The sequence below is a fragment of the Astyanax mexicanus genome, chromosome 8 (assembly GCF_023375975.1).
Source record: "Astyanax mexicanus isolate ESR-SI-001 chromosome 8, AstMex3_surface, whole genome shotgun sequence".
Classification (NCBI taxonomy): domain Eukaryota; kingdom Metazoa; phylum Chordata; class Actinopteri; order Characiformes; family Acestrorhamphidae; genus Astyanax; species Astyanax mexicanus.
The window spans coordinates 29,988,637-30,011,885 of NC_064415.1; the positions used below are offsets into that span (position 1 = coordinate 29,988,637).

General features: G+C 36.3%; 1 protein-coding gene across 1 annotated transcript in view; it reads left to right on the forward strand.

Moving 5' to 3' along the window:
* The first annotated feature begins 2,015 nt into the window (after positions 1–2,015).
* zdhhc21 (zinc finger DHHC-type palmitoyltransferase 21) overlaps positions 2,016–23,249 on the forward strand; it is a 30,897-nt gene continuing 9,663 nt past the window's right edge. Inside the window, exons 1-6 of the mRNA XM_007255739.4 lie at positions 2,016–2,114; positions 4,340–4,578; positions 9,219–9,317; positions 13,890–14,001; positions 16,862–17,000; positions 19,406–19,522. Of these exons, the coding sequence (XP_007255801.2) occupies positions 4,425–4,578; positions 9,219–9,317; positions 13,890–14,001; positions 16,862–17,000; positions 19,406–19,522 (621 nt within the window). The 5' untranslated portion in view covers positions 2,016–2,114; positions 4,340–4,424. The remainder of the gene's footprint in view (positions 2,115–4,339; positions 4,579–9,218; positions 9,318–13,889; positions 14,002–16,861; positions 17,001–19,405; positions 19,523–23,249) is intronic.

The window sequence follows — 23,249 nt, forward strand, 5'->3', positions numbered from 1 at the left end:
TGTTCTAAACACAAGAAATGCTGACCACACAATCTCAAGGCAGTGTAGTGATTAAGGTCTCAGTTTCTGAATCAAAAAGGGGAAATGTACTGACATTGCCATGATATGGTCAGCTCACTGCTAGATATGAGTCAATGACTAGCTAAATAATTTAAAAGTGGGAAAGCAAGAAAAACACTTAGATGTGCAGTGCAGTTGGCCTCCAGACCAGAGTTAAGAAACAAAGCTATGTCGCAATGTCATGAGTTTCCCTGTAAATGGTATTTCACAATTCTTCCTGTTGCTGTTGTTCTTCTTTTTCCGTAAAAAAAAAAAAATAATAACCAGGGTATGTTTTGGTTGAAATAAATATTGCTGGGAGTATACATCAAATGCATTCCTTTTATAAACAAATACATGAGAAGGCTTTGTGTTTACTGCAGGAACTGTCATCTGTTCAGTAGTCTTAACATGATGCATGTTGGTAATGCCTTTGTATAATTAACATCCAGGGTAAAAAAGGTAAATTGATTTCCATTCCTTCTTGGTTTCTACTGTGGTGTGTCTGAATGTTGACTTTTCTGGTAATAATCAATATAATATATTTTATATAATTACATTTCAGAACACCGGAAATGAACATTTAAAAAAAGTTCTGTTTTCGATTTTTATATTGAGTATTGAGATACTTTTATAATATACATGCAAAGTCATTCTATTCTACTGGATGTGAACAGGCTTCCATCATTTCTGTACTCTTCCATCTATTCTGGGGATCATGATCATATCTGGAACTCCAGTCCTAAACAGTTTTCTCAGTGAGAAAAATAAATGCAGTTTGTCAATCTCTGCTATTTTTGTCCTTTGATAAACATGTTCCAAAACAAATATGATCATAATTTTGTGCGGGGCATTTTGCTCAGAGCTTGTCATCAACAGCTTCTGCAGCCAAACCACAACCACATTTAGCAAATTTAAGTTTTGCATTTAGACCGAAGCACGTGCAGGCCTTATCACAAAGAATATAAATTAAGGGTGGGTTGTCGGGCTACACATAATGGTCATGCACTGATAGGTCGATCATTTAGATAATTAAAAAAAAAAAATAGATCTTGCTGCACTGCAATTTGCGGTGAAATATTTTTATTTAATATAGAAATAATTAGAAAAAAGCAAGGCTGTGCTTTTTTAAATATTGTTCGCATTTAGCCATTTTCTTGAATAGAAATTATAGTCTACTTATAGGCTTAAACGTGACCCTGAGAGCCCACAGTTTTTCACAAGCACCACCACAATTACTACTATGAATACTAATACTAATTAAATTAATTATTGATTGTTTAACAAATTGAAAACCTCTGGAATATAAACAAGAGGAAGATGGATGATCGCAAACCATCAAACCAAGCTGAACTGCTTAAATGTTTGCAGCAAGAGTGCCAAGATGCATAAAAACTGTGATTAAAAAACAGGGTTATTCCACCAAATATTGATTACTGAAGTCTTAAATCTTTATGAATATGAACTTGTTTTCTTTGCATTATTTGAGGTCTGAAAGCTCTGCATCTTTTTCGTTATTTCAGCCATTTCTAAGTTTCTGCAAATAATGCTCCATATGACAATATTTTTATTTGGAATTTGTGAAAAATGTAGTTTCTAAAATAAAACAACAATGTTCATTGTACTCAAACATATACCTAAAAAGAACAAAATCAGAGAAACTGATTCAGAAACTGAAGTGGTCTCTTACTTTCCCCCCGTCCTATATGCAAATTAATAATATTAACAACAGCAAATATTATTATTAAATAAAATAAACGAATAGTAAACAATATTCACGATTTATAATTATATAATCGTTATTTTTACCCAATTAATGAAGTAAAGTTGAAATACGCTTCATTAAAATCATCCTCAGAGCTCTAAAGGTTAATTTACAGAAACAGTAAACAGATATACGTCATTTACACTGTGGGGATGCCTCGCCCCTCCTCCCCCGTCTCCTCCTCATAGCACCACAGCGGTCTGTCCTTTTGGACTTCGCGGCCACCGTAGAATCACAGTGTAGGAAATATACGAGCCAAACACTATCAGAGACTTCAATCAGCTCTCCAGCAGCAGGAACCTGACAGCCAGTAAGTGTCTCTCTGTGTCTCTACTCTGAACTGCGGCGGGATTTACAGTAAACCCTCCTGCTGCAGCTGTTTCAAAACCGATTAGTTAGTGCTGTGTTACACAGCGAGTTGTCTGCTGGGCTGTTTATCCAGGTTATCTGAATGAGGGAGAATGATGGAGTGATAGAGCTGAGTTAGCAGTGTGTAGCTCATCATGTCGATTAAATCAGACAGCTTTACTAACGTATAACTAAATTAGCTAAGCTAACTAACTACCCAAATAGCTATGATTGCCTTTACCATATGGATACCCTGTGTTTACAGTGAGAGAATTAAAGACAGACAGAGAGAGAGAGAGAGAGAGACTACACCATGCTAGCTAGCTCCTGTTCTGCTAGAGCTCGAACCTGTCCTTCACCAGGTTTATTGGGTTAAATAGCTAGCCTAACTATCTAACTAACATTGCCAGTTTACCCTAGAGTTAATCTAGACCACTGTGAGAAAAAAGAGAAAAGAATAGAAAGAGAACAGAGTGAGTTTAACTGTTTAATCTGTTCTCAGAGCAGCTCAAACCTATCATTCATGTCATGATACCATGTGCTATGCCATCAGTTAGCTAACAGTAAAACCTGATCTAGAAAATGTGAAGTGTGAAGCATGTGCTCCTGTTGAACTAGTTTATGATGCTAATAAAGATATGTTGATGTTCTAGATATGTAGGTGTTCTAGTCTCGAAACGTTAATGCTTTATTATGGGGATTCAGGCCCACTAAGTGAGTTTACTGCCTTGAATGTAAGTGTGTGGTTGTATGTGTGTGTGTGTGTGTTGTAGTATTATTATACTTAATTATTATACATTGCCTATCAAAGAAATGGCTGTTTTTACACCATTAAAAAGCTCAACACTTCGTTAATAGAATTCTGAAAACTTGAGGTAGTTCTCCAGGCACCCCCATCTTGAAATTATGTCTTATGTTCATGGGTTTACACTTTCACAGAGCTTGTTAATAGTGTGACAAAAGTGATTTTTTACTATGGACAAATCTATGCCCCTATCACTAGCACTGTAAGCCTATTGGGAGCATCAGTTAAAGTGCTGTATTTCAGAATGCTGGGGGTGAATGGGTTGGCTATTCAACAAAAGTGTGTACTTGTTATTTTATGTTTTACTAAAGCCCAAGTCCATTTCACAATGGATTTCTCCTTTAAACAGACAGCTCTCCAACCTGCTCAATTAAAACTATGCGTGCTTCTTATACACTGTGTTCTAGGCCCGATGTTGATGTCTGTTTATCTTCATGCACACATTTGTCAATACTGATATATTCACATATTTTTAAACAGAAATTGAGACCTATATGCACTGGGAGAGATTGGGTAGAAAAATATAGTATGTTTGTAGAGTGTTTTTAAACATAAAAAAATATATATACATAATAGACCCAAAATTGTCAAAGATCAAATTTTCCAGTTTCAGATAGTGGTCAGGTTTAATTATCTATCCTGAGGGGCAGTGTGTGTTTTTTTTAATTTTTTTTTATTTATGAAGCTCAGTATGGATGGAGCGATATTGACAGTGGTGTCTGTATATTAATATACAGAATGAGGTAGCAAATTACACCTTTAAAACTAAGGTACTAAACTGAAGTTTTTTTTAAGCTGTGCCAAAGAACCACTCTTGCCTCCATAAGGAATGTTTTTTGTAAAAGAACTGTGAGTATGAAGGATATTTACACTGGTGAAGAACCTATATGTTTGCATCGTTCTTCTTCTCACACGCGTACAATATCTCCTTTACAAAATGTTTTTTTATGGAACTAAATTGTTTTTTTCTCAAAGAACCCTAGTAAAGTGTGCTACACAACTGTGCCCAATTTCATTTGCATCCCCGAAAATCACTTTTTCACCCACATTCACTAGTAATAAAACAAATGATGTGTAAGAGATTTGAAGTTCATACGTTTCTATACTATGCTGAAAGATGAATAACTGATTATTAATTGAATAGCAATACTGTACTTAGCACAACTTACATAATTGAAACGATGATTATCCTCTCACTGTAGAAACGTAGAAAAACAGTTGTTACTACTTCACTAACTGCACTGTCTTCTTTGTTTTTACTGTTTACTGAGAGCTTCTAACCACCATTAGGCCTCATATAAATGCCTTTCTATTCCTAGGTGATGCATTTTTCATATCCAGCCTCGTTGAAATCGATATGTTCCATTTAAACTCTATTGCAGTGTCCCACCATTGATCTGGAGTCAGAACCCAGTCCAGAAGCAGGAGCCTCTTGCAGTGTCCTTGGACTGTGTGTTATGCAGAAGGATGAAGCTGCGACTGCACTTTGTGGTGGACCCTATGGGCTGGTTCTGCATCAGCATGGTGCTCTTTGTCTGGCTTTACAACACCTTACTCATTCCTAAGCTGGTGCTGCTGCCACACTATGATGAAGGACACATACCAGGAGCACTAGTGGTCTGTGAGTACTGGTGTCTATAGTCCTTCGTTAAGAATATTATGGTCCTTTGATATCGTATAATGTAATGCAAGTAAACAAATCGAATGTAGAGAAGTTCATAAGTGTTTGGACATATTTTGTTTTGTTTAGGCTTTCTAGCACAGGAACTATAGTTGAAGCTGAATTGTGTAGAATTGTTTTTCATTTCTTTTCTTTTTTTTGGGAGTGTATAGCCAGTATACCCACAATATGGACTAAAAGGACATAAGCCATAAGCCATTTTACAATTATATGCTAAAATTCATGGTGTTAATTGAATATGAAAAGTATTATCAAAATAAGATTGCTTGGGAATGCCCACACCTGTTGTGAGGTGTTACCTTGTGAGTGAAGCAAAAAACTGACTGATGGGAATTGTGGACAAAACAGTGAGTGATAACGATTGTGACCAACAGTGTCTGCCTAGAATTGGCCAAACAAGCAACTGAAGTTATAGAAATCACATTCATATTCAATGCACGAGGCCCCACACATGCATCCCATAAGTGGAGGCAGCGTACTTTATTGTTACGTTTGACATGCCAAAAGTCACGGGACCCAGTCCTAGTTTCTGTCCCATGGCATGTCGATGTATATTTAGATGTTTGCATATACAGCTCTGGAAAAAAGTAAGAGACCACGTCAGTTTCTGAATCAGTTTCTCTGATTTTGCTATTTATAGGTATATGTTTGGGTAAAATGAGCATTGTTGTTTTATTCTATAAACTATAGACAACATTTCTCACAAATTCCAATTAAAATATTGTCCTTTAGAGCATTTATTTGCAGAAAATGAGAAATGGCTGAAATAACAAAAAAGATGCAGAGCTTTCAAACCTTAAATAATGCAAAGAAAACAAGTTCGTATTCATAAAGTTTTTATAAAGAGTTCAGAAATCAATATTTGGTGGAAAAAACTGATTTTTAATCACAGTTTTATGCATCTTGGCATGTTCTCCTCCACCAGTCTTACAAACTGCTTTTGGATAACTTTATGCCACTCCTGGTGCAAAAATTCAAGCAGTTCAGCATGGTTTGATGGCTTGTGATCATCCATCTTCCACTTGATCATATTCCAGAGAAATGTATCATTTAAAGTGGTCTCTTATTTTTTTTTATATATTTTTCCAGAGCTGTGTATGTGTAGCTTTACTGGAAAAAAACAGTTGTATGTGTTGCTTTGTGTTGCTTAACACATGCTGGTTATCTCCCCTGAATATACTCAGTCAAACCTGCAAAACAAAGTAATATATGGTAATTAATATTATATAATAATATAATATAATACAGCATTTTATGACCTCATATCTCCTCTCATTTAAAGTGTTTTTTTGTAATTAGTTAATGTTATACTATCATTCACTCTTAGCTTTAAGATCAGCACCTACATTAGTATCTTTCAGTTATTCTCTGTGGAAGAAAACCCCCCCAAAAAATTCCATGCATTTTTCTGTCAGACACAATCTGAGAAATCGGAGGCGTGTCTGACCTGATGTTAATGTGCTGGGCTTTCTCACATTTAAAAAAAAAAATGACCTCAGCAATCTGGTTTGTGCAGTGCCTGTAGAGAGACAGAAATGAGACCTTATCTAAACAGCTCAGAGTTATCAGACTGGTTTGTCCTCTGGGGTGACAGAGAGTGTAATTATGTGAAACCTTTACCCTAACCGACATTAGGAAAGGGCGTGTACAAGTCACACTCTGTAGTGACGCTGCAGTGCAGAGGCGTTTATGCTGAACTTTTACACCCAGGATATAACCCTGTCCCATTACTCACACTGGCATCCTCATGCTTGCTTATGTGTGCAAGTGTGCAGGGGGTCTAATTTGTTTAAATTTACCCAATAAGCATTGTCATTAGCACCCCCTGTGAGCCATTTCCCATGTTTCACACCTATATTCATTTTGGGCTGGGTGATATGTAAAAAAAAAAAAAAAAAAAATCACAAAGAAGAAATATTCAAGATGTTCTTTTTTTTTTTTTTTTTTTCTTTTCTTTTTTAATAACAAATGACAAAAGACACATTTTCTCAAGGTTTTCTTAAAAGTTAAAATCGTTTTCAAACTTAATATAAACCAATATAAAATCAATTACCACCAGCTTTTATATTAAACAAGCTTTTATATTAAACAACTACCAGCTCTTATATTAAACATAACATTTTTCATATATCAATGAAGAAAAATCACAGCCACGTAAGAGTTCTTTACAGGTTTCTTGACAGAAGCACAAGCATTTCTACTGAGATTTCCTCTGGCAGATTCTAAATGTAAAGATTTACAGTCTTGATTACAGTTCATACTTTCAGCAGAAACAAACCTTTTTATTTTGCAATATTGCATAATAAACAATATGTCACACCACTAGTCTTGATTATCCTATTTTGAAAATTAAATCAACTGAACAATTACATTATTCAAATTAATTCACTTAACCTTCCAGCATAGTTAATTAAATAAACCTATCAAATATGAAAAACTCCTAAAAATGGATCTTTGAAGTGGAATCTGTCCTCTTTTCTTTATCTAAATTTGATTTGTTTTTGTGGGTCGTGTATCCCCTAACTTGTCCAATGCATTTTTCTTTTTTTTTCTTATATACATACACAATGACTTGTACTTTTCTTAAACCCAGAATTGTGGCAACTGCAGTAGATTGTTTCACAATTTAGCAGCAGCATGTATACAGGTGAAGGAGCCAGAGCCATAGTTTGTCTTTAAACGCTGTGATGTCACTGATGCCCATAAAACGCTTAAACTCACGCCCTTTGACAACTTCATATGAGTGTACACTTCAAGGAGTGGCCTAGGACTTGGGGTGAAAACCAGGACAGGGCCTCATTAAGGGCTTGGAAGTTGACAAATTAAAGGAGGTGTGTTGGAAAAAGAAAAATATCTGAATTCTTTTGTATACACCTGCATGGGGATTATCTGTCTGACATTACAATAAATATAGTTGCATCAAAATGCCTTCTAAAATCTGCTAGAATTCAAATAGCCATAAATACTCTAGGATGATGTGAGAGACCTACAGGTCAGATGTTGCACAACTGTAAATGCAAATTGATTTGTAAATCTTTTAGTTAAGGTCTCAAACTCAGTTGGACAGCTACCTTCTTACAGAATTTATATCCAACTCTAAGACTACATTCACACAGAAGGTAAAAATGTCCAAAATCTCAACAGTTTGTGATGTGTAAGTGATGCACATGCGCAAAAGAGCAAAGCTTCACATGAAGTTTCGGTTTCATCCTAGTCGGAATCACAGAAGCTTTCCTTAATTTTTGCTCCAGGATAAAGTTATCCAAAAGCAGTGTGCAAGACTGGTGGAGGAGATTATGCCAAAACGCATAAAAACTGTGATTAAAAACCAGGGTTATTTAATCATATTATATAATTGTAACAGATATTTCTGTGTTCTGTTATCTCACCCCTAAAAAAAACAGGTCATGGCCTTTTTTTCTTCTTGTTGTAAAAAAAAAGGTCAGATCTGGCTGTTCTGACAGAGTCACATGGCTGCAAATTGGATATTTATAGGATTTCAGTATTTAGTACTTCAGTTCAGTAATTTAAAAAAATGAGATTTAGTGTGTTTTTGCTGTTCATAATGCTGAACAAATGACACATCTGTGTCACAAATAACGAAAATTATCGGATTGGGTCCACTTTTACCTGCTGTGTGAACTTATCCAGATAATAATTGCCTTCAGAAGTCTTTGATTGGCATGTTTTAAATGACATGTTTTAGATTTGGACTGGTGTTGATGATAACTTGCAGGAAGTTGTATCTCCAGTTGGGGGGGCTGGAGACCACTTTTCTAGCCAGTTAGTGTTTATGTAGAGACTAGAAATGAAGATTGCTCATTTGATAGTGTAAGTGCCACAAGTGTTATTAGTTATTAGTTAATAGTTATTAGTTAATAGTTAATAGTTAGAGCTATAAGGACAAAAGTGTTGGGACGCCAGCCTATTCGTATAGGTACTTACAAAAATATGGCTTCTTGCTTTTGTTTGATTGAATTCAGCAACAAGACTTTTATTAAGGTCAGGATTCTGGATAATCACACAAACCTAACTCATCCCAAATGTATTGGGTAGAGCACCATCATACCAGAGAGTACAACACTGCTCCACAGCCCAGTGATTGGGCTTTATATATTTTTGTCATTCAGCATAAGATCAATACTTTCATGTATAGTATATAAGCTGTGTGTGTGCATTGGCACGTCTCTATCTACAGTGGGTACAAATTAAAGTGGCTAAATGTGCATAGAAATGATTAGAACTGGTGTCCACAAACCTTTGGGTGTGTAGTGTATTGACAGCTAAATTTTAATGCAGTGACAAATGGACCTGGAATAATGACATAATTACCTATACGTTGTTGACACAGTCAATAAATTGTAGTTAACTGTAGAAGAGTCATCAGACACAGTCGATTGGATGCTTTCTAGGCAAAGAAATGCAGTTGAATGACAAAATGGCAAATTTAGCAGCACATTTGACTGCCTTGCAAAAAGTGGAGTAGCTCACTGAAGCTAATACTTAAAGGCTTTTTAAATCTGTTCCTAAACTGAATCAGTCCCTCATCCTCTTGTCTTGTTCTGTCTTGTTCTTCCTAGGCTACTACCTGGCATCGCTGTTCTGTGTGTCTGCATTGTTAAGGGCTTCCACAGCAGATCCTGGACGTCTTGCCCAAGACCCTAAAATCCCACTTGGAGGTAAATCACTTTATTTTCTGCTTAAGGGTTTCAAATCTTGCAAAAAAAGCAGAACAACTGTTATGAATATAAAAACATACAACACCACCATAAAGTACTGAATGCTTAATCAATTTCACACTGATTATGCAGATGATATCAAGATGTAGATCTCTTTCAATATGCGCAGTTTTGAAAAGGACTTTATGGATTTATTAATTTGTTTACCTTTTATTAGTCTGGATAGTTTCCTCCAGCTTTGTTAATAAATGTCTGTACAGGTAATAAAATTGAGAGAAATTGGATAATATCAAGTAATACTTGTATAAAATAACCTGTATAACAGGGACCAGCAATTAAGTTTGGCTGCGGGCCAGACATTTTTTTTTCAAGCCATTATGTGGCAAGCCACAAATAAATTATGTTTTGGAAAATGAAGTGCAATGGGATGGAGTGCTACAGACTAGTATCTCTCCAGCCTAGAGGGTTGTTGAACCCCCCAAAAAAAATTGGAAAAATTAACACACCCCTCATGCGGGATCAAACCCGTGTCGTCAGGGTCGTACGCCAATACACTACTGCTGCCCCAGCTAGTGAAATAGGACACTTTTTTTTCTCTCACTTTTGATTTGTTCCTTGTGGATCCAGCACGGGAAAAGTGAGTGTATCCTGTTCTTTTTCTTTTTTTTTTTCTTTTTTTCATTTATGAATATGTTTTACTGTTTTATGCTTTACATTTTAATATTAAACCTTAACACTGCCAACTTTAGCCTGCTACTAATTACCAGCAGAGGGCAGTGTTGTTCTGGTTTTAGATTACAAATGAATGGCCATCAATGAAAGGCCAGAAAGTTTGCACTCATTTCGGTGCTGCTTTTGAACTGGATGTAGAAGACTTGATGTCTTGCTGCCCAAGCCGTCTCACAAGTCAGTGTGTTCGAAAGACTCTGTAGTAATGAAGAAGAAGGTCTCTTTAACTGAATCATGAAAACAACAAAATGTTCTGATGTTGCTAAGGCATGGACAGTTCACTGCGTTTTTGCTAAAAGAATAAAATAAAATAGAAAGCTAGATTAGTGAACTTTAATTTAGATTTAGATCTCCCTGCATTAGGTTTCTCCAGTCTGAGTAGGCAGCATTTCTTAGGTTTCAGATGCAGCTACTGTTGCTTTTTTATTCTTGAGGGTCTGCTTCAAAATAGAATATCCTTCCTTACTTCCCTACTTCCCCCTTTTATTGTGTATTTTTCTTGTTATCTACTCATTCATATTATATTTTATTATATTTTATTTTACCTACATATCAATTGCTCTTGGGTATATCTGGACCGGAAGGTTACAATTTCGTTCCACCTCATGCACCTCATGTACCAGATGTGATGCGAATGACAATAATGTCTCCTTGATTCCTTAAATCCTTCAACCATTGAATCCATAATGGTGTGGATTGGTCATACAGAAGTACAGTAAATTCATTATTAATAGAAACAAAAACATTTTAATGAACTCGATGCATATCAAACAGTTGTGTACAAGCCTATATTACACAGTTGCGCCAAACAATTTAGGGCTGGAATGGTGCCAATATCTTGAAAACTTTGAAAATAGATATTTGGCAAAAATCTGTCAAAAAAAGGAAATGAAGGGATGTGATTACATAGTAAGTACAGTGAAGTCAGTGAGATTGTGTATGGTTATGGGTTTGATTTGACTTGTTTGACTGGTGGTGATTAAAGCACATTTAATTTAATATAATGAAGGTTATATATAGTTTAAGAATGCCTGATAACTTCAGTTAATATGAGTTGAACAGGCATCATTGAGGTGGGCGGGGGTCATTCTCAGGACTGCAGTGATACTGCAGAACACCAAATTGTGTTCTTTAATTTTATTCAGTATTTTATTAACATTATAAACAATATAGTGTTTATTCCTGCAATTGTTTCTGCCTTGAAATTTAAAGAGGAAGAAGAATCTAAATCGGATAGCAATATAATTTATTGGAAAAATTTAGCAAATGAGTAAATAAAGGTTGGCTTGAATAAAGCATGGTCCAGCTCTCCTTCTCCCAGGCGTCCGTCTCCAGCTGCCCTGCTTTCATCCCTATCATGAGTTACCAAATCCGTTTGGGGCTGTGGATTTGTGAGCTGTGGCAGTTCTCTGAAAGCTCCTGTAGAATCAGAGAGGAGCTCATCACCTTACCTGCCTGGCGCTAAGCTAGTTAAGCCCGATCAGCTTTTTTGGAGCTGGATGTGGGCGAGATTAGCACATATCCACTTGCCATAATGGCGTTAGAAACTACCCTGAAAAGATTTAAGTCGGCTGACTTGACAAGGTCACGTAAGATCAAGCCAGCTCTGGCAGTGGACATGTGGTTATAGGGGGATGACATAATAAATACAGTGAAGACAATGAGATTGCCTGTGCTTTAGTATGATTAACTTTCTATTTTTTGGGCTCACAATCGACACACAAATGGAAATACATGTTTAATGAACCGAAGGCAATATGTAGTTTTACAAAAAATTACAACCATATATCAAGAGATTTTGAAGATTTAGATGTAGTTTTACTGTAGTAGCTCTCATTGGATCTTAGATTGATGATGCACAGAGTGATTAGCCAAAACATTAAAACCATCTCCTTGTTTCTACACTCACTGTTCATTTCATCCATTTCATCAGTTTTACTCAACATACTGGAGCGATTTGTAGTTCTATAATTACAGACTGTAGTTCACTCTACTTGCTTTATTGAAAAAAAGTGTTAAAGTAAGATAATAGAGAGGACCCCAAAGAAGCACAATAGAGCACTCCAATGAAAAACAAGTATCTACAAAACAGCAACTTTACAGGAGAAAGACAAAACCTTATAAACTTCAAATGGAAGTCGATGTAAAAATAGTTTATTTTAGGTCATTTTTAAGTAATTCTATTGGTCCGTTCATCAAGAAATTTTGGCACAGTGTAAGGGACAGTTTGTCTGTTCACAAAATGGACAAAAATGGAGAAATTAGTTTTTCATTGGACAGAAATAAGATATTATTTGGGTCATTATTTAGTTATTATTTGGGTCATCGCCAACATTTTTGAATATCGTGAACAGTATTTTTCCCTGAAATATCGTGCAATATCACCCAACCCTAATTATCATATCAGGCTACTACTTTTTTGCTGTTTTTAGCAAAAGAAAAAATCATACTGTTCTCATTTCCCATTATATATCGACTAGAGACGGATTATATCTGTCCAGTATAATTTATTTACTTCTGGATATATAGAGATAATTGGAGTCCATTATTAGTATCATGACCTTCTGGATGACTTCATTGACTTCTGTTACAAGTCTGATAAAATTCTTGTATTTTTTAATATCTCAGTTAGGGGTGTGCTTTTTTATTTAATATCATAAGCAATAATAAAATGTAACTTACATTCAGTTGCAGTAATGTATTCTTGAATTCCTTTTTTTAATCCAGTGTTTTGTGATGTCGCCAAAAGTATTATTATCATAGCGGAAATACCATGAAATATCGTGATAATATTTTAGGGCCATATTGCCCACCCCTATTTTGCAAACAATAGGACTCAAATGATGAACAGTGTTATGAAACAATTTTTTTCAACGATTTCTGCTTTTGAAACATGAATGATTTTATCATTTTAAATCATCATCATCATCTTAAGGTTCTACATATTTTTCAGCTAATTTACAATATTGGACAGCTTAGTATATTACATTGCACACATTAGCATTAATTAATTTTATTTTATTTTATTTTAACCTGTCAAATATAACACTTGCATATTATGATCATGTTACGTTATGTTAAATTTATCTGCAGCCAAGTGTTTTTTGGAAACATTAATTCCAAAATGTAGAACATTTCTATATGTAAAGTGTGAGGAAAACACTCCATTATTTATTAAAAATAGGAGCATATGTTCTTTTAGTAGAGAGCTGCCAAAGTTCCTGAAGAGCTAGATGAGGACGATTCTTAGATCATTGTCTTGAGGTCATTATCCAGCTCCTAGTAATCAACATCGACTTAAAAGGCTTCCAGGTTCTCCTTTACAGCCTGCCAGCATGTTAATAATAGCACTGGAGCACTTGTATTCTCAATCGTGTTCCATCTGCTGCTGTTTGCTTTAATAAATTCTTAAAAATATATTATTTTCATGTGTTTCTTCTACATAATGCAACATTAAAATACAGCTAATGATTCATTGATTTAAAAAAAATGTTTTTTTAATTGTTCTGTTTGTAAGTTCAGTGTTTAACTGACACTATATTCAATGTTTTATAATCTGGTCCTCTGCTGATTAGTAACTTGAATTTCCCAAAAGAAAAAATGTGTTTTCGTGCTTATTTGTGATATCTCTATATATGCTAATGAAGGGTGATCTTTTTTTAAAGGATTTTTAATGGAAATGAACTATTTTGGGAACCCCTATGGATTGTAAAGATTGTGTAGAATGGTTGGTTAAACTCTACAGCAGAGATATTATGGAATAGGCTTATTTAAGCAGCCTGTGTGTCTGTTTTAGTTGCAGTAATGAATTCCAGTTTTTTCTCTCTCTCTGTTTCATTGTAGAGCGTGAACAGTGGGAGCTGTGTAATAAATGCAACATGATGAGGCCAAAAAGGTCACACCACTGCAGTCGCTGCGGCCATTGTGTCCGCCGCATGGACCACCACTGCCCCTGGTAAGACCACAGCTTCTAAAATCTAGTTATTGTTACTGCTTAATGAAATGTCATGGATAAATTGGGGACCTCTGTTTGTACTCTCTCCCCCTGTAGACTTTTGACCTCTGATGTTATGTTTTTTTTCTTCCAAAACTTTGATCCAATCTACTTTGCAGTATTGCTTTAATTTGGCATCATTAGAGGGCTTTCAAGCATGAACTGCCCATTTAAGGTCCTACCATCTTGGTGGGGTTCAAGTCAGGACTGTGACTAGACTGCTGCAATACTATTATTTTTTTGTGTTTTGAGCTGTTCAGATGTGGACTTGCTCTTTTAGTTTATAGATGTCTACGGTTGATCACCTACTGCATTTTGAGGATCAGGATTATATCTGGATTCTAATTCCACTACTTAAATTGCTTTAAAAGGTGGTCCCAGATGTGTTTGAGCCACATCCAACTTCTCCAATACGCAATTGACAACCAAAAATCCTTCCAGTACATCTGAAACATGAGTCATAATTACCATACAAAGAGCAAATATGTATATTCCATCCCACACAGCAAATATTTCGCAATAAAAATTTACTCTGACTAATTTGAGATGCATGCTTTTACATACTACCACCACCATGTTTAACTGTGTATAATGTTCTTACTGTGAATTCTTGTATTGGCATTATCTTCTACTTTTAATGCATCAAAGCCTTTATCCTCCTTTTTTTGCCTTGCATCCATTAATGTTATTTTTAAATCTAGGTAAAATAATGACATCACCTTGTCTGAGGTTTAGATCAGTTTAGAAATAATTATTTTTGTTCTCTTTATGATATCAGCCTGGTAATAATCTTATAGATAAGAATCACAAAATTTTGAGAAAAAAATAAATAAATATAATGAAATAACATTGATCAGATTTAGTTGTAGACTGATTTATTGAGATGTCACTTTTTGTTGTGGAGTATTTGGAAGATGTTTCACAATATTTTTGTACTGACTTGTCAAAGTCACGGGATATCAGTATGTAAATTGGTCATGAAGTGTTACCTCGGGGAATGATAGTGAGGGGTTGCTCACAATCTTGCTTTTTTAAGAAAGGCCTGATAGTGGGTGAAAGATGGCTGAAACATTCTGTTTCTAAAGATGTGAAGGGCGTTGAACATTCCTTCACCCACAGTGTTGTATGTGTATCGGGAATACATTATAAAAGGCATTTTTTTTATCCACAGTGGACAGTGCAGTGCGGGGCAGGGATTGTGATTGACGATGTCTGGCAAGTGAACCTGGCAGAAATCACATCCACATTCAATGCAGATCATTGCAGTGTTAGCGCGGTTAGCAGCTAATGCTAATACTGCTCTAGCAGTGCTAGCTGGGGTTAGCAGAAGGCTACAGGCAGACAATACTCACTTCTGAACTGTGGAGAAGCTAGCACTTGGTGTGGTTAGCGGCTGATGCTAATACTGCTCCAGCAGGGCTAGCTGGGGTTAGCAGAAGGCTACAGGCAGACAATACTCACTTCTGAACTGTGGACGAGCCAGCGCTTGATGTGGTTAGCAGCTAATGTTAGTACCGCTCCAGCAGTGCTAGCCGAGGTTAGCAGCGGGCTACAGTCAGATATACTTGCCTCTAAACGGTGAAAGAGCTGCCGCTTAATTAGCACGGTTAGTGGCTAGTGCTAAAACTGCTCCAGTCTCGTTGCTGGAGAAACTAAGCTGTAACTCCTGTATAAGGCTGTACTTCAGCAGAGTGGCTTTACTGCTCCTTACAACCTGACTGGTAAAAATTTATAGATAAGTTGCACCAGATTATAAGGGGCACTGACAATTTTTGGGACAATTAAAATATTTTAAGTGCAGCTTATAGTGTGAAAAAATACAGTAATATATTCTTGACTGACTTGTTTCACTGCTTAGTATGTACATTTTTTTGTTCTAGTTCGATTAGGGTAAATCAATAAGATAAAAAAAGCAAGTTTGTTGACCTGTGTCCTTGAAGTAACCTCAGAAATGCAATGGAGAGTGTGTGCTTTTTTTTCCCTTCCCTCAGACTTTTTCCGGAATTCATTAACATCAGCAATCTGATCCAGTATCGTACTGAAATCAAATGAGGCCCTGCGTCCATACACTATTGAAACGGCACTAGCTTCATGCTACATTCTATAAAATGACCATCGATATGTTTTTTTATGTTATTTAACAGTGTTTACAGTCTTCGATGCATCATTGCTTATATGACTAATCACAAATGACTAAAGCTGGACACAGCTTAAAAAAAACCCACCTGAGTTTGACCCTTTGCCCCAGACTGAGTGTGTAACCTTAAAGGACCCCCATCTCCAGGCGGGGTTGTGTTGCTGCCGGACAGTATGTGTTTGTGTAAAGTTAATAAGGCCTCTATAGAAATGTAAAATGGAGGGGGAGGAGATATCGGATGACGAGGGGAGTGTGTGACCGCTAGCCCGGAGCAGAGTGGTACAGTACGGCTGAAGAAGGCCTCAGTCTGTCTGGACTCAGCAAATCGTGACTCCCTGTCATCGCCTGTAATGGCCGAGAGAGAGAGAAAGGGGAAAAAAGTGGCCATATCGTTTTTCGTCCATTTGAATTAAGCTTTGGCTTGGCTTATCCATCCCTGGCTAATTCTGCCCCCTTTCACTTATTGCCTATTGTATATCCCCCTCTTCATAATATTAGAGTATCATTGTTTACCAATTAGTGCTTTAGAGTTTTTTATTGTTTCTACTGATTTGATATTCTTACACTACTAAAAATAATGGTGTTTCAAATGATTCTTTGGATTGCCATTGTAATGAGAACCACGTTTGTAATAGAAGTGTGACTTTATCTGTATCTGTCTTAATCTGTTTTTTTTTCTTTCAGGATTAATAACTGTGTTGGGGAAGATAACCACTGGCTGTTTCTGCAGTTGTGTTTTTACACTCAGGTTTTGAGTCTCTACACTCTGGTGCTGGACTTCTGCCAGTACTATTACTTCCAGCCCCTGGTCAGAGTGGACCAGGTAAGACCAGGCCATATAGACTCTATATTTCAATTAACAAATGCACATTCTTTTTTATTTTAATTGCAATGTGTGTTTTATGAATTCACAAATGAATGAATTTTGTGTGGGAGCATTCAGATTGGTCTGCAATGTTGACCTTCTACTTTCCAGTGGTTTTCTTTATTTCTCTACTGTCCAGTCAGGGTATTGTTTTATTATGATATATTATTAAGTATGTCTGGTTGTGTCTGACCCATCATATAGTCTGAGCATAGATATATTTTATTTAATTATAAACACTATCTGTACATTCTAATGTAAAAAAAAAAAATAATTGAGAAGTAGTGAAAAAAACTCTGTTTAATATATATGAATCAAATCTAGTTCACATTTACTCTGTCTTTCATAATGAATAAAATCCTTTTTTTAGCATTTTTTTAAATTGAGTTTGAGTTTTACCACACCAAACAAACTAACTTACAAACTGAGCAACAGATAAGGCAGATCAGGCAGTTGACAGGAATCTTCAAAGGGACATTTAAATGCTTTACATATGTATATACATATGAAGAACACGAAACACATGGAGGTCTAAAATACAAATCGCAATAATTGAGTAAGTAAATTCTCCAGTATTTTTTAAATCTTTTAACTGCATGTGTCAATAAAAGTAATTTTTCCCATGACATACATTTTCTGAACAATTTTAATCAGTTCAGAGAAATCCTGTGCATACAATACAAACCATCAATATCTCTTTGATTGGATTTTATTAAAATGAAGGACAGAATAAAGATAAGAACTAGGATTGCTGAACATACACCTTTCTATATAAAGCTCTGGGGAAAAATGAGATCACTTAAAAACGATGAGTTTCTTTAATTTTACCAATTTGAAAATCTCTGGAATATAATCAAGAGGAAGATGGATGATAACAGCAATTAAACATAGCTGAACTGCTTGCATTTTTGCACCAGGAGTGACATAAAGTTATCCGAAATTTGTGTGTAAGACCGATGGAGGAGAACATTCCAAAATGCATGAAAACTGTGATTTTTTTTTTGTTATTTCAGCCATTTCTCATTTTCTGCAAATAAATGCTCTAAATGACATTTTTATGTGGAATTTGGGAGAAATGTTGTCTGTAGTTTATAGAAAAAAACAACAATGTTCATTATACTCAAACATATACCTATAAATAGTAAAATCAGAGAAACTGATTCAGAAACTGACGTGGTCTCTTCATTTTTTTTCCAGAGCTGTATAGCACCATATGAACACGTGAACACACCATGTTGTGTAAATGCAACTTTAATTTACACCTATTGTTAATACACACCTACAGTATAGGTGTTTGCAGGCACAATTTTATCTAGTCCCTGTATAGAATAGGACTGCCCGGAGCTGAAAAACATGAACCTGTTGGCAGTATTCCTAATGCCAGATGTGAGCTAGAGGAGTATAAATCCCCCAGGATGTTTTGAAACTAGTGGCGTGTACATTCATCATTTGATAGTGATATGATAGTGATAGTTGTAGAACTGGAAAAGGATGAGGCAGGGCGGTGATCATCCAACATCCTGACCTTAAGAATAGCTAAGTCTCTTGTCTCTGAATGCAATCAAATCCTCACAGCAGTGTTCCAGAATCTAGTGCAAATAAATATCCTTTTTTTTTGGACAGTAGAGACAAATACTCCAACAAAAGCAGGATAAACTATTTTTTATAACCCTTGATTTCCTGGGAAACAATGAATGAGCAGGTGTCTCGATGCTTACGACGATTTAAATAATTAATATGAAATTAAACTGCTGGGAAATTAACTAATGGACATGTTTGTTCTCCGTGTCTGCTTTGCATTAAAGCTACGTTCATTTTTCTCCCGTCCTCGCCCGGACTAATCAATGCCTCCACAATAACAGCTGAAACAGCTGAGCCATCTCCTTGGCAGTAGCTGCCGGCCTGCAAATAAAGCCCGTAGTATCTCATTTCCTGTTTTTGTTTGTTTATGCCACATTGTGTTTAAGTAAACGAACCCAGCTGAGAGGCGAGAGGAGGGGTGAATACACACAGAAGCGCCTGTGCAGGAGAGATAGGGCCGTTATCTCCTGGAAAGCTTGACTTTTAGTGTTGGGCAGAATATGCTGAATTGGGATGTGTGTTTGGAGTGATATAGGCGTAGAGAGAGAGCCTCAGGCCAGGCAAATGAACACGGAGCACAGAATCACTGCTAGAAACAACAGTCTCTCCTAATGAGCCCTGTGGAAATCCCATTTTTGTGTGTATGTGTATGTGTGCGCTTGGTGGGGGGGGGGGATGAATGGAAGGGGGGGGTTGAGGGGTAGCATTTTAGAACAAAGGCTAGGGATTGAGTTGTGAGGTATAGTTGCATGTGTGTGATGTCCTTCCTTTGTGTGTTTTAGGAGCTGTTCACGGTACGTCATGAGTTAGCGCTGTTGCGCGTGTCTTGCTTCATGGGCTTGATCATGTTTGGAGGCATGAGCGGTCTCTTCTACTCACAGATCACAGGAATCCTCGCTGTGAGTCATTTCTCCCCTTTTTTCATCTCTATTTCACACAGCTTATGTTCTATTTCCATTGTTCACACTATCTTCTTTTTTATATGTCTGACACAGACTTTTGCAATTTTAGGCAAAGTGATTAACAGATTATCCAAACAGATGGAAAAATACAGTAGTGCCCCATAAACAGTATCAGTGGGGAACTGTAAAATCCCTGTGATGATTATTTCTGAATGAGAATACATATTGCCATGACCTTATTTGCTGAGATCACTTGACATTTGGCAGAGCATGTAATAAATCTGGTTCTAAATTAGGGAGCCCATCCATCCGGTGCTCTTCTATGATTCATTGCAGCTCTGAGACAAGGTCAAAATAAGTGAAGACCACAGAACAACAATAAAGGTCTGATTAGTTTCTTAATAGAGCGTTTTTTCTAAACCTTGTTTTACACCTGATTATTTCATGTGTCTTGGGTGTCAGATACATAAAACGAAGTGTAAACGCACACAAGACACATTTAAAACAGAAACAGAAAATCTGATCACTTAAACTATTTTAGTAGGCAATCTTATAGCATTATAGCAGAATGGATTTGAGACTGTCTAACCAGAGATGCGTGTGTCTATCAAAAGTTATCAGCAAACAATGAGAGGCCCCCAGATGATTTCAGTCAGAAATTAGGCAGAATTGCAGCATTCATTGAATCAGTAGTTCGGCTAGATAAATTAAGATTAGCATTAGCATTTGTTTAGTCACATATATGCACTAATTGAAAATGAATGCATTTTAGTACAATGCTAATATATCAAAGAAGCTTAGTTGGGACATTTTGCTCGAGTTCTCTTCTGTCTTTGCCACTTTGCATCTTCTTACTAGGGTACATATGTCTGCTATGTTCTTGCTGGAGTGTGACTTGATGTATGCAGGTGTGATGGATTGTGTATAAACCAATAGAATGGTATATGTTTATACTTATATATCTGGACAGAGAAATTTATCTGGATCGTTTTTTTTTTTGTTTTTTTTTATAAAAACAAGCTGAACAAGGCTTTTTTTTTTAAATGTAAGGAGTAGAAAGTACAAATAATTGTGTGAAAATGTAAGGAGTAGAAGGAAAAAGTTGTCTAAAAAAATGAATTACTCCGGTAAAGTATAGATAAACAAAATTTCTACTTAAGTAGTTTAACTAAGTGTATGTACTTCATTACTTGACACCCCTGAACACTACTAGTGACCATGTTCTTTATGCCATAAATGGTGCATGGTAAGGTAGGTTTCTTGCTTCAGTTGTAACAGAAATGAATCAATTAAATGACAAAGGAACTGTCAAAACATATACAGTTTTATCCCTCATTGGGACCATATATCTCAGTAATATTTGGGGACAGCTTAGCTCAACTTTTTTTATATTAACCAGGTTTTTCAAGCCTTAAGGTGATGCATGGCAAGGTATGTAGATCCCTTGGTCAGCCTTTGATTTTACAGTATTCCTGTACAGCCTGAGAAACAGCGTGTGTGCAGGCTGACCTGGGAGTGCTCGTAGTTATTCTTGTGTCTTGCTAATTTAAACTGTTAAATAGGTGTGTTATTCTGGTAAGATGGTATTCTGGTCAGGGCTGGACTGGTGTAAGCGGTTACTGGTATTGAGTGCCCTCTTTGTTCTCTGCCAGTGTGTTAATACCCTTCCCCTTCCAGCTTTTCTCCCCTCTAGCTGCCAGACTCTCAAACGTTGTAATGACCTCCGGACATAAAGCTGGCCTGTAGCCCTCCGTGCACACGTTCAGACACGGTCAGACACTGCGCCTCGTAAAAGCCCTCAACTGGGGGCTGTCCTCACAAGGCTCATGCAGACCATTCCCTACCCACCCTACGAATTGTAGGTACCATTTGTACTGGAAAACAGGCCCACAGGACAGGCCAAACCATTTTAAAAATAAAATGCATTTCCGTTTTCTCTTATTTCATAGAATGGATTGAGTTGTTTCATATAGAACTGTGTTAGTGGAATGTCCGTCTTTTCTGCTATCTTCCCCTCTCTGCTTTCTCTGTTGATTGTGACGACACTGTGGCTGATAGAGGGGGATAGGATAATCACTTTTGACTCTGATCCCTTAATTGACGACTTCATGTAAGGACCAGAGAAAAGAGGATTAGGTGTGACCTAGTTAAATTCACAAAATGACCACAGCCAAGAAAATGAGAGCGCTCTTTAGCCTAATCTAATTTTCTATTGGTCAGTCATGTCCACTTCATCCAGCAGCTCCACCTGTTGTTGTGGAAATGTTTTCCTTTGCGTCTTTCCTCGCTTCATCATGGAAAGCTTGTGTATTTTTATAGAATATATTCTATATATAGAATCTTTATTGTTAATGTTGACCTCATTTAGGAAAAACTAAATTAATCAATTAAATGATGAAAGGACAGGAGCTACTTGATTAAAGTGACAGTCCGTATTATTTTGTTTCTAAACTGAAATCAGAAGCAGAAGTGGAGAAGGAAAAAAATATTGTGTTTAATTGTACCAGTGTGCTGGAACGATCATTCCTGCTAAGTCTAATATATTAATTCTTAAAACTGGGGATTCAGGTCGCTTTTTGCTGGAGTTTTTCTGGCCACGTCACGTGTCTTTATGTACTTACTTCATCCGGCTCAATTTTACTGAACACGAGTGGCTGGTGGAGCATTGGAGACTTCAGAAGGGGCAACTCAGAGATCAGTAGCTCATTCACTTATAGTAAAAGAAAGAAATGATGAAGTAAAGTTTCTTCTTTTTGCAAAGAAGGAATCGGTCTAAATGCCCTGAGCAAGAATTGAAAGGCTCTAATGATGAACAATTCCCTAACTTTGGAAGCTTTGGGCCCTTTTCCTTACTTGGCATTTTAAAATTGAGACTGAACTGAAAAAAAAACTATCATAGAATCTTAACAAATAAAAAAAAGAAATGTGACATCTTTTAAACGTGTAACTTTTGAAATCCGGTTATATTGTGCTTTCTTAGCTATTTATATTAACAGAATTTAATTCTTATTGCTTCACCTTGAGCAAATACGATGAAAACCCATATATCAACCACATCTCTCTTTTGGGAGAAATTTGTTGTTGAGACGTTTTTTGTACTGCATCTGGATATTTTAGGTGCTTTAATGAATGAAGAAATTAATGATAAATAGAGCAATTTTATTTTTTGTTCACTGGAAACTGAGCTTTTAAAAAATACACTCTCCAAGGTGGAGTTTGTTAAGAGCTCTGTTTAGTGAATTACATAAGGCACACAACTACAATATCTACATGCAGGTAGGGTTGTCACGATACCAAAATTTTGACTTCGATACCGATACCAACTGTAGTATCACGATTCTCGATACCAAAACGATACTTGGAAGAAAAAAAAAAACGATAAAAATATCTGAACATAAAATGTTTATTTTTGACTGAACTGGATTGAACACTGAACAATCGGTGCAAACGTTTTTATTCTAAAATGAAACATTTGAACAAAAAACAAGTTTCTTTATTATAACCTTAACTATAACATAATTATCTAAACACTTCCTAAAAACTAAAACTAAAACCAGAGGTAATGGTAGCCTGACTATGTGAACCTGACGGGCGGGCAGAAGTTAAGTTCTGAATAAGGAAAATAAAGAGACAGAAGAACATTACAATGTTATGTTCATTTTAACACTCACTGCTCCGTTTTATTAATCAACCGTTTACCGTTTTTAATAAGCCCATGTTCAGT